Source organism: Uloborus diversus, chromosome 3 (genome assembly GCF_026930045.1).
Source record: "Uloborus diversus isolate 005 chromosome 3, Udiv.v.3.1, whole genome shotgun sequence".
In the NCBI taxonomy this organism is placed as follows: domain Eukaryota; kingdom Metazoa; phylum Arthropoda; class Arachnida; order Araneae; family Uloboridae; genus Uloborus; species Uloborus diversus.
In genome coordinates, this window is record NC_072733.1 from 157734901 (window position 1) to 157748026 (window position 13126).

Below are 13126 nucleotides of genomic sequence, written 5' to 3' on the forward strand. Positions count from 1 at the left end.
TTTGCTTTGTGGGATAATTATTTTTTACTAATTCCGCGTTTTTCCAACATAACTAGAATTTTGCTAAAATGTTTTTTTTTTCTTCAAAAGAGTATTTTTGTGTAGATTTTCTAAATGTTTTAAAGAACTTGGCTATTTTCTTCCAGATCAAAAAACATCTTTTTGTGGTTTGATTGAAAGACTCACTGCCATATTAAAAATGTCATATGAAACCAATTAACAATTCTAAAGTAGCATAAACACAGTAATGTTGTATTTTCTATGAAAATTTGTTTCCCCTCCCGAAACAATTGAAAGATTTAGTTTCTATTGCATAAAAAAGTTTTTCAAAAAAAAAAAATGTAAGCCTTAAAGATTTTTTAATTTGAAGGATTTTTTTTTTTTTTTTTGTAAGACTTCTCCAAATAAACAATTCATAGTTGAATGTATTTTTATTTTAAAGAAAACCTTTAAAGGCAGTATTTTTAATTTAAACGATGTTTAGTTGAAGAGGTATAAAAGGAAATAATCATTTATTACCATGAAATCAAGTTTTAATTTCACAAAAGCAACCTTTTCAGATGTATGTCTTTATAACACCAGTATTACTTCTTTCAAGTATGTCTTAATACATTTTTTTTTCATTTGAAAAGCATGTTCTGTAATTTTATTCAACTATTTTTTAGAAGAAACAATTGAAAAGCTATATCAAGTTTCTAAAGGATCTACAAACAGTGATGAATGTGGCCCAAAAGAAGTTTCTGAAGACAGCACTGTTTCTGATGACTCTGTGCTTAGTAGTGAAATTGAATTTCATTCAGAGAGTAATACAGAATCAGTTTTAAGTTCCTTGAACGCAGATGTTACATCCGAAGCTGCATATGAAAAAGAAAGGAATAGGTCCGATTCAATTGCAGACTCAAAATCTAATTCAGAAAGTCATCAAAATGATTCTGGAATTGTTCAGGGTAGTGATGTTAATGAATCAGTACCTTCTCTTCAGTCAAAACAAACATTGGACAATGCCACTTTGCAAATTATTGTGGAGATCAATCCAGAAATACATTCAGATGAACCTTCATCTTGTGATAAAACAGAGTTAAATTTTGACCTTGATGATAGTTCAAAAAGTGAAAATGAACTATGTTCAACCATTGACAAATATGAAGAGGAAAACATAGTTAGTTCTGAAAACAACACTTTAGAATCTGAAGAGCAAGTAGATGACAATCATTTAACGTAAGTTTATCTTCTTTATCTTTACATCGTACAATTTCTTTAACTAAATAAAGTAAATTGTGTAGTACAATGTATGCGACACAATTGTGGTTCAGCAAGTAAGCTTTTTAACTTTTTAAATGATTATATCATTTCTAAGAGCATGGTAAAAAAGCAAATTTTTCTTCTTCACGAAAACTGAGTAGTACTGACATCTTCCCTCTTATGCCGCGATGGTGACTACTGCATGGTAATCCTTCAGCTTCATGCTAAAAGGTGGGGAATAGTGGGAAAGAGTACTTACTGACTTCTAGTTACTGGCGGACTTCCTCATCAAAGCTATTTAATGCTAAGCATCATCAATTTTTGATTCCTATACACTGAGGGAACGGTTTGGGAAAAATCAGGGAATTCCAGAAAGAATCTAGGGATCCCTTGCTGTTTTTGCATTTTTTATATGTTCCTTCTTAAAACTCCAAATTCTTGTAACTGTCTCTAATTCTTCATTAAAGATTAACTGAAACAGGGGGGGGGGTAATCAACAGGAGGAAGAAAGGATGAGAAAAAACTTTTTGCTTAGTCAGTATGTTGCTCTCGCAAAGTGTTTAGTTTAAGAGAGAAACAAATTTAAAAAAAGTACATTTTTTATCATAAAATTGAAAAGTTTTGAAGAAACTACCATGCTCTTTAAGAGTGTCAACTGTCAGAAAGTTAAATGCTGAATTGCTAGATGAATTTAATTTTTGTTTCAATTATTTTACGTTTTTTAATGTATACATAACATTTTTAATTAATGTTTCTCTTCTGAGCAGAAGCATTAGAATCGCTATTTTAGCCCATCTTTGATGAACATAAGAAAGGATTCTTAGGTTCTTCCCCAAAAATATTTTAAAGCAGAAATATTGAAAATGCTACTTAAGGTTATAGTTTACTGATTTGAAGATGAGGCATTCGGGAGTGCTCTCTCGATTTTTTTTTTCAGCTGAAGCGATAAAAGCACTATTTTAAGCTACCTTTGCCGTCGCAGTGCAGGGTTCGGTTAAACACCCCTTTCTTTCCTTGCAAGCTACCTTTGAGTGAGTGAAGGGGCTTGAGATTCTGACTCTCCCTCTCCCCGTAAATTTTTCGAAATTCAAGTTTTAAAACTTTAGGCTATATCTTTTGATGATGTAAAAAAGAGTGGAGGGGTCTTCTTGGGAAAATGTTTGAAGCTAGAGTCTTAAAAACACAAATTTAGCCGTCTTTATGAGCTGAGAAGAAGAGGTTTAGATGTTTCCCCCCAAAACTTTTTCAAGCTGATTTATTAAACACGATGTTTTAAGCTGTCTTTGGAACTTAAGAGAGAGAGGAATTCTGAAATATTTTTAGATTGAAGTTCAAAACTTTTTGCCCTCGTTAGTGATGAAAAGAAGGGGGGGGGGGGGGGGGGGTGGAGGCTCTTTGTGCACAAATATCAGAAATAGAAGTCTAAGAATTGCCAAAATTTAGGCCATCTTTGATAAACGTAGGCAGGGGTAGGAGTTCATGATTTCTCTGGCAAAAATGTTTCAAATTGATATTAAAAATGCTTCTGTAGACTGTTTAGGTGACTTACGATGAAGAGGTTTGGGTGTTCTTCTCCGAAATTGTTTTGCAGTTGAAGCTATAAGAGACTATTTTAAGCTATCTGTAATTGACTTAAGGAGGCAAAGATTCCTAATCTCCCCCTCCAAAGAAATTTTGAAATTAAAGTCTAAAAACTTGTAAGCCATCTTTGGTGAAGGTGATAGCAAGGGGTTCGCCCTTGCCCTCACCTTGTTTGGGGTTCTCTCCCAAAACTTTTTGAAGCTTAAGTATTTAAAACGCCATTTTTGGCCAACTTTGCTGAACATTGGGGAAGGAGTTAAGGTGCTTCCTTCCTATAATTCTTCAAAACGAAAGAATTAAAAACTATTTTGGGTTATCTTTGAGTGACTTAAAGAGGAGGAGATTTTTGGCTCTCATCTCCCTCATTTTTATAAAATTGATGTCATAAAAAAACTCATTTTAAACTATTTATTTATATAACAGAAGGATTGTGGGTTAGGAAATGCCCACTACAATTTTTAGAAACTAAAATCTTAAGAATGTTTAAGAAAATAGAGTTGTAGTTAACCAACTTTAAATGAGAAACATTTAAAAAATGGTTTTCAGTGTCATGAAATAAACTAAACCAACCATTTAAATTCATTTTTCCATTAATATATTTGCAGCCCTAAAACTTTTTTCGTGTTACAGCGATTTATTTTGGAATGTCAATTTTCAGTGCTTGATAGAGTGTAAAAGGCTTGACGCATCAGGGCAACGTAGACACATAGCCAGAAGAGGATGAATAACCAGGCTATAAGAGATATCAGGAAAATTTTTTAGTCAGACAGGGAAAAGTAAGGGAACGTTATTTTGTTCTACCTGTGGCCATCCTGGTAATATATTAAGATGTTCACTTATCGAAATTTTTAGAAAAAAAATACTGTTTTACATACACATCATGGCATTAAGATCACTTAAAAAAACTTATTAGCTGCATTTTGCAATTAGATATTTATTTGTTAAGCATTACAGTGAATTAATATAAATGTTTTTTCTTTTTGAGCAATTTTTCTTCAAAATTCTGTCTTTTAGTAAATGTTTAAATTTTTAGATGTCATTTCCGTTGCTGAACGCAACGTAGGTCTACAATAAAGTGTGTTAGAAAACTTTCATAAGTGATTTTAGCTTGCAATCTCTGTTTAGTTTAAAAAATTCATAAAATTGATAAAATTTTAAAAAGGAGAAAAAGGAATGAAATGTAAATTAAGGAAATTTCTGTTAGGTCTCATATAAATATTTTCTTCCACAGTTTGCCCTTTAGTGTAGTGTCTTTTTGTTTTCATAATGAGAAAAAAATTCTTGATAGTGGCTGCTATTGATAAAAAAAGGGGGGGGGGCTACTAAACTAAAAGCATCTACCAAATGCTGGTGACTAGCTAAAATTTTGAATTTTCAGGTCTATTAGTAATCACACCAGTACATCTTAACCATCTTAGCTGTCTTTCTGTTAACATACAAATTTCTTTGTAATGTGCTTTTAAAAATATCTTTCTCAAGGTTTAATATATTTTCTTTGTATAAGTTAGATTTCTCATTTAAAAGTTATTTTTGCGAAAGCAATTTTTTGACTTTAGTGTGTAAACATTCGATATGGCAAATTATCTAGTGCAAACAGACCTAGGAGGTGTGATCAAAAAGTATGGTAAATAATTTTTATTTTTAAAAACTGTAATAAGCTTACATGAAATTTGATTGAATCTCCTTTAAAGTAGTCCTTAGCAATGTACTCTTCTCAATCCTGAATGAATGAATGCAAGCATTTCTGAAAAGTGTCTGTCAGAAGGGTAGGTCAGGGAAAGGTCATAGTATTCCATGCCAGTAACAGATAAGAAAAACCATTATTCATTTCACTCTCCTACTCCAGCTCTTTAAGAACTAGCAAACACGAACATGAGGGCATGAAGAAAGGGTTGATTTGAACACACCTTGGGGTGAGAGAAAAAGGAATGAAGTGCAAATTAAGGAAATATCTGTCATAATTTGTCCTCTCAATGTAGGAATGGTGTTCTTTTAGCAGTTTTAATTTTTTGAAGGACCACAAGTTGCATAGTGGTTAATCCAATGAGTTAAGTGACAGTTGACAGACAGGAACACAATTATTTTTTGCCAAAAACGGAGTTATGATTTTGAAAGATGTGATCACTCATTTGAAATTAGTTCGAATCATGATTTTGAAATCATTTTTATGTATCTAAATCAGAATCATTTCGAAAGAAAATTCATCAGTTCAAAATCTATGATGTGTGACAGACTCAATTAAACACACACAACCTTACTCTGACGGCCTTACTCTGTTCAAACCTGACACTGTCTGTCTCAATTGATCAAGTTAACTGTCAAATTGCACCATATGGATGTAGCTCAAGCAATTCCTGCTACAAAGCATTTTCATTTAGAAAATTGCATTATCATTTTAAAAGTAATAAAACTTAAGTTGAAAATTTTATGAATAAATGGTAAATTGATATTTTTTTCTAAAATCTGTCTGATTTTAGGGTGAGACAATGTGTTATGGATGTGAATAATGCTGAAACTGCTGTAATGGAAAATCAAGATATGAAAAATCAACAAATGGATAATCCATTGCATTTAAATGAAAATACTGCAGTTGAATGTGAGTAAGAAATGTTACATGCTTTTCAAAATAATATGTAGTGAAACTGGGCTATAGCATCAGTTTGTTCATGTGCATTGGCTCAATTTATAGGTTATTTTGCTTAATCTATATTTTCATTAATTCAAACAACTACACGTGGGCAATGTCGTTCTTTTTAATGATCCGTTCATCAGAGGACCGTTCATTCCTTTGATCCATTCATTTAACTCGTTCATTTGAACGACTTTGTTCATTTAAAAAGTTACAAATGATCTCTCTGCACCACATGCTCACGTGCATTCGAAATGTTTCATTGGATCAGCAATATTCTTTGAAAGAAAACATAGCTAAAATCATCTAAATGTAGGAAAATATGGCTATGAAACATGAATCAAAAAAACTTTTTTCATGTTTAGATGTACAAAGCAAGTAAAGTTCATTTTGTAAGATATTTCTCAGTTGCCGAATGGTAAGATATGTTTTCCATTCCAAAATTTGCGGGTTTGATTTTAGCACGTCTCAAAATTAAGTTATTAAAGTTTACTATTCAAAAAATAAACTCTTTGTTATGGTGGAGAATTTGCAAAATTGAACTTACGTGAAATAGTGCACTAATTCTAAATAGAAATGTCATATCTTAAGCATAGTATGATCACAGGTGAAAATGAAACAAAAAATAATTTTTAATCTGTACTTTAGGTTAAATTTAAAAAAAATGTAAATCACGAAATGAATAACAGAGAGAACCACAAAAAAGAAAAAAAAAAGAAACAGGCTACAATATTAAACATGAGGATAAAGAAATATTTATTAAAACTATGTACCTTAATTTACATAAACTTAACTAAAGTATCACAATCATGAAACGTCTGCTTTTACATAAAAACAGGCGTAAGTTGCCGAAACTGAACTCTTTTGACCCCAAAACAAACATCTCTGAACCACGACATTTACCCAGAAGAAAGAGGTGCTGTTCTTTAAACATTTTGTTCCAGCTACACTACTGTATACATACTTTTAGTATTACCAATAGGTATTACAAAAAAAGTAACAACAAATAAATTGGTAGCTCAACCGGAGCACTGCATAATTTTATTTAAATAAAAAAGACTCACCTAAATTTTAGGGAGCTTCAGAATTATTCCACAGTACCAGTGGCAGCGATTCAGGGGGGTTGACTGCCCCTAAACTTTTTCATCATGAAAGATCACCTCAACGTTTTTAAAATTTAAATTTGAAAAAAAATCTGGGGAAATCACCCAACCATAGCTTAAAACTGCATTTTTTAGACTTCCGTTTTGAAAAATTTCCGGAGGAGAATTTGTAAACACACGCTCTCCTTCTTTTATCTTCAAACAGGACCTAAATTTACGTCGTTATAAAATTCCAACTTCGGAATTGTCTTCTTGGAAGCGAACGAGCTTCTCCCTAACATCAGTAAAAAGATGTAAAAATGCGTTTTTAAACCTCCATTTAGGAAACAAATTCGGAAGTAGTATTCCCCATTTTCCATTGAAGTCACCAAAAAAGTCTAAAATTGATGTTTTAGGGCTTTATCAATTCCAAAAGAGAGAACGTCCAAACTCATTCTTTCCTCATTAAGTTATTCAAAGATACCTGAACTAGGGTTTTTAAAACTCTAAAATTTTCGTAGGAGAACCCCAGAGCCCCATGCCCTCTGTTTGCTAAAGATGTCCTAAATTTGCTTTTTAAGGCACCAGTTGCGGGATTATTTTGGGGAAGTTACCTATACATCATCAAAGACGTTTCTTTTGATACTTCAGCTTCGAAATTTTTTTGGGGAAAAGCCAAAAGATAGCCAAAAGTATAGTCTTCAGCTTCCAAAAATTTCTTGCCCTCGCACTTATAACCGCGTATCGCTGCCTCTGCACAGTACCAATGAGAATAGAAAAAACACACACACAACACTTTTTTAAATGGGAAGGGGGGTTAGACAGCCATAATCCTTATTTAAAACCTCTGGATAATGGAAATGGAATGTAAAATGAGATGACTTAGAAGTCGTCAAGCAAGTTAAAAATAAAGTCAAATCAATATAGATGGTAGTTTACAGGAGGGATTTTATAGGAGACAAAAGGATCGCCAGAAAAGGGATAAAAGGTACTTTTTGAAATAATTTTTGCGACAGAAAGAGTGAGAAGGACCAAACAAGTTACACAAAATATTACTAATGGGTGCATGGGAAAATTGCAAATGAAGAACTGCAACAGTTAAAGAAAAATGATGAATAAAGCAGAAAGTAAAAAGGTTCAAACTGAATAGATTGTACTGAGAAAAAGGATATGTGAGATTGATTAATGAGTTAAAAATTTGAAGATAAATGTTTTTCAAAAAAAGAAAATGCAATTTTATCACAAGGGCATCAATGCAAGGTTCCAAACTGCTCACCATTCAAAAGAACGGTCATTCATTTTTTAGGTGAACAAACAGATCCGTTCATTTTAAGGATTCGTTCTTTTTGACCCGTTTGTTCATGCACGACACATCCTTACAAACAACCTGGATCTTTTATTATTCCAGATTCAAAAGGTTCCACTGTAGATAGATTATTTTGAAGAGCTTAGTTGTGAATTTAAATTATGCAGTGTTCTGTCAATAAAATATTTTTTTCCAAAAAATGATGCGTATATATATGCCCTGTAAGTCAAACTTTTGAATTCACACTTGTAGTTAGTTCATTCAAAAAGATTGGTAGAAGTTATGAGAAAAAGGCCAAGGACTTATTATGATGTACCCACAACTAAAGCTGCTTGGTATCTAATTGCATCAACTGCTATGTGGGTTGTTTTCGTATTGTTTTCAAGAAAAACAAAGAACTCATTTGTCTGTGGTTTCATCAATGTCACACATGCTTCATATCTATGTAGGCTAGTCAGTAAGTCATAAGACTAATTTTACTGCTGTGAAACCACTCATGAGAATGTTAATTCTTTTGGCATGAAAAATGTCTGAGGGCTGTACTAACAAAAGCTACTGGTAGTTGGCAGGCACAGACTCTTGTTCTGAGTATCACGTGATTGAATAGAAGCCTGTTGGCGGGCGCCTACACGAAATGAAACTAACTTTACTGCTGCAAAACCACTCATCAGAATGTTAAGACTTGCATTTGTACTCATCTAACCATCAGTATCACATTGATTAGTGTGATTACTCTTCAGCAGTCATATGAAAATTTCATTTTCTATTTTAATAGTAATAAACTAATAGTATTAAGAAACTTACTATCATATCTCCTTTTTATTTACTTATCTAATTTTTTTTGAACATTTCAAAAGACGAAAAGTGTTCAAGTTACTTATAAAATCTGAATTCCTTGTTTGTTTTATTTTAATCATTGCTGACCATTCTAATAGGTTTTATAAAAAGAGAAAAGAAATAAAACATGTATGTAACTGTTCAAAGCAATAAAAGTTAAGAAAAACGAACGTTAAAAGGTGTCTAAATGCTTGCTTATACATTTGCTAAATATAGATATACTGTTGAAGAGTTGTCAGAACTATATATTAGAGACAAGGACGGATGCAAGGGAGGGGCGATCGCCGCCTCCTTGAGCCGAAATACAAGAACTCTCCCTCGGCATATTTTTCATACTGAACTTCCAAAAACGTAACTTTAACAATGCATAGTTTTTTACATTGAAGTCTAGAAAAAAAGGAAGCATTAATTAGACACCTTTGATGACTTTAAAGTAAAAAAGGGGGTTCCATTTTTTATTTTACTTAATACACTCCTCCGGAATTTTTTGTGAGTGAGAGTTCCAAAAAAAAAAGTCTTATTTGAGACGATTTTTCACAATGTTTGGAGGTGGAGGTTTGGGAATTTATAAAAGGGTAAGTATCTGAAATCGATTGCCCCCTCCTTGAATACTTTCTGGATCTGTCCTTGTATAGAGAAAGTCGATGTGACATCTTGTACAGCTTTGTTGCTGAATTTCCTTGAATGGCATATAAAATACAATTGAACCTCATTAAAACATACTCAAAGTGACCTTTAGAATCAGTTTTCCTTAACTGTAGCTCGCATTTTCCAAAAAAGCAAAAGGGGGAGGGGGGGATTGCAAAGGCTGTTTGTCTTCAACAATTTGTTTCAATTGTGTTTGAATTATCTAAGTTTGAATGTACATACAGCTCCCTAATTAAAAATAGGGTTTTATTATTATGAAATAATTTTTATGTTCATTTGAATTTATTTTCTCTTAACCCCTTGAATATGTCTTCATCAGCCGCTCATCCCTTCAGTGGGTGAATAAAATGAGTACCAAGCATACTTGAGAACCAAACATTGGGGTTCTGCGTTAGGCTGACCACCTGACCGGAATATCTGCCTTGCATCCAAGAGCCCTTGGTCAAGAAAACTGAGTTGGGCCCAGTAGGCCTTGGCCCTCAGGGACTGTCGTGCCTCAGAGATTGGTTTGTATGTCTTTGTACGAAGCAGATGGCCTCCCACAACAAGGTTTTGCAAGAAACAAAACACAATTCAGGGAGGCACATAGATACTAAGTGCAAAATAATAAATTAATGGTTGCTCTCTGTTACTCAACTTTAACTATCATAAATTTATTTATTTTTGCAATTTCAATATATTTTTGCAGCTGTCTTACTTTTATTGTATTATTTAGTAGTTTTCCAGCTTGAAAAAACACAATATATTAAAATTAAAATAGTTGAAGTGTAAAAAAACACTCTTACTCTAAATACTAACAGAGCAACAAAGGAAAAAAAACCCTCATAGATAATTAATTCTATTGCCTCTTCTTCTTGGAGTAATATTTTCTGTATGCTATTGGTTGAAAGTGCTCATGTGCAAAAAAGCTTACCTCTTCTAAGAGACATAAGAACACTTTATTGCCCATTCAACAATACATTCCTTTTTTGTGTGTAGTGAAAAAAGGACACTTCATACGGAGCATACATAGCTGTCTTCACGCATGTAGTATGAATACATCATGTGAATGACACTTATACATCATATGACTGATTGTTACTTGATTAATTTAAATTTTAGTGATAATTGTCATTGATTTGGAGCAATAAAAAAAACTCAATTGCCATATTTTAAATTTTGTTTCCATTTTTGTCTATTTGTTTAAATTGATATTTGTTTTTCAATATTTACAGGTGCTGATACAACTAACTTAGAGCCTTTACAAGAAATAACATCTGAACACAAACCAAATTATCATGAAAGTGTACATGAAATTGAAATGGATTTACCTAGTGCTTTATTTGAAACTGCCATGTTGGACTCAAACGATGCAGATGATAAAAAGTGAGAAAACTGATTGGTGCATTTTGAATTTGCACTTTTGATACTGTTTGTTATTAAGTTGCATGCCATTTTCTTTTTAATTTAAATCATTTTTACATTAAAATTGACTCAAGTTATGCAAAATATCTATTAATATCTTCAATATAACTATTTAGTTTATAGTTTTCTATATGACATTTAATTAATCACTACTTTTTTTTATAATTATTTTGTCATCTTTTCATCATCTCTCATTTTTCTTAATAGTGTAAAGATTTGAGACATTATGAAATTTGCTGTGTATAGAAAGTGTCTGAAACAGTAGTGCCCAACTTTTTCTGCCTAATAGCCACACTGCATATTAAAATTATTTAATTATTCTTGCAGACCAGAACACATTTACAATTTCAAAATATTTCCTTGCTTTCAAATAGCATGCAAAAATAATGAACTATAAAGAAAATTACAAACCAATACTTTTTGTTATCATTACTTGATGCTTATTTTATTAAATACATGTTTTTCATTAACCACTTTCTGAACATTTCTTTCAAAATTTGTGATATTGTCACTTCTAGGATATTTCAATTTGTAACATTTAACAAAATAACGGGTCATAGATCAGCTTTGTGGGCTGGATGTGGCTTGCGGGTTGTAGGTTGGGCACCGCTAGTCTAATGATATTTTAATTGAGAGACTCCTATCCATTAATGTTATCTTGATAGTCGGATGTTGTTAAAGAAACTCTTGAGTCCACCATAATTAATTTTCTACACACTACAATGACAGGGTTTGTACGCTCGGGGAAAACCTGGAATTGTCAGGGAAAATGATATAGTTTAAAATGTCAGGGAGAAATCAGGGAATTTTCCAATTCCCCCCCCCCCCTAAAAAAAACCCGTTTTTTTTCCCAAAGGATTTTGTGCCATGAGATCTAATCTTTTTTATCGAAGTTTTCTGAAAAAAATTTAATTTTTTGAGGTAAAATGACGCTGGCAATAAAAAAGTGGGGACCCAAGAAAAACTTCCACAGTCGCCATTTTTGGCCCTTAATAGTTCTCAAGAAAAAAATTTCTCCTGTGAACAGGAATTATGCCCTCAACAGGGGAGAATACAATTTACTGATTTGGAATCACAAGCCTGAGGATGGGAGAGTCGATCAGGAAAATCGTTTTTTTTTGATCGAAAAGTTTTTTTCAGTAACGTGTGAAACGTGAGCGTCATTTTTGGTCATGCACAAGATGGAAGTAGACATGATGCTTAAAAGCCTAAGTTTCCAAAAACAAAGCAGATAGATGTTTTCTTTAACTGCAAACTAATGAAAATAACACAAAATGTGCCGCACATTTTTGTTTTTAATTTTTAAATATGTGTACCTAATTTTCTTGAAAATGAAAAATTTCGTTCTTAAAAATTAATCTTATCTTCATTGCCTTGGACGCAAATGTGCTGAATTCTTTTAAACTGAATTCTAATTTCATGAAGATTTATTATTCTTGAATTGTTTTCATGCTATAAAGTAAAAAAATATTTCTTAATTTATGGCGTGGCCACCATGTCTGGTCATTCCCAAGATGGAAGTCCACAAGACTTTTTATGTGCCAAGGTTTCCGAAAAAGACATTGGATGTTTATTGCAATGCAAACTGTTGAAAACAATGCAAAATGTGCTTTTTTTTTGTGGATAATTCATAATTATTTTCTGGAAAAATGCAAAATTTTATCTTCAGAACATTGCTTTTACTCTTATTGATTTAGACACTTATTTGCGAAAAACCGACTATTTTGTGCTAATTATAGTTTTTGTAAAGATTATTAATTATTTCTAACTACTTTTATGCTACAAATTCAAAAATCTACTTATTATCTTAAATTTTCCACTTAGTCGTCATATTTGGTCATTTGCAAGATGGAAGTAGATGTAAATTTCCAAAAACAGAATTGCTTGTTTATCTCAATGTAAACTAATGAAACAAACATAAAATGTGCAATAAATAATGAATTTTTAAAAGTTAATTATTTTCTAGAAAAAAAAAAATTTTAATGTAAGCATTCTTTAAAATGCAAAAGAAAAAAAAACTGATGATTATTTATTGGCATCGGCCTATGATCGGCAGATGTTGATTGTTGTTATGCAAAATATGGTATGCCAATCGATGCAACAAGTTAATCATATTTATACTGAAAAAAACTTTGTGTTTTGCTCACTATGTTTTGCGTTGTATACTAATAAGAAAATTAACAAAAATATAGTATTGTAAACCAAAAACGAATGCTATAAGATTGCTGCACAATTACACCAAAACTCTAATATTACGCATGAGAGTGGCAGCGAAGAATCTCTAAAATAAGTACTTTGTTTTCAACAAGTAGTTAACGAATAAAAACAATTTTGAACAAAATGTTGAGAAAAAAAAAACTTAAATTTTGAGAGAAAAAAAAATCCAAGATTTGATTT

The 13126-nt window shown here is 32.0% G+C and overlaps 1 protein-coding gene across 1 annotated transcript in view; it reads left to right on the top strand.

The window, feature by feature from the left end:
- LOC129219010 (serine/threonine-protein kinase 10-like) overlaps positions 1 to 13126 on the top strand; it is a 131926-nt gene that overhangs the window by 55403 nt on the left and 63397 nt on the right. The window contains exons 11-13 of the mRNA XM_054853330.1: positions 666 to 1218; positions 5301 to 5419; positions 10540 to 10690. Of these exons, the coding sequence (XP_054709305.1) occupies positions 666 to 1218; positions 5301 to 5419; positions 10540 to 10690 (823 nt within the window). The remainder of the gene's footprint in view (positions 1 to 665; positions 1219 to 5300; positions 5420 to 10539; positions 10691 to 13126) is intronic.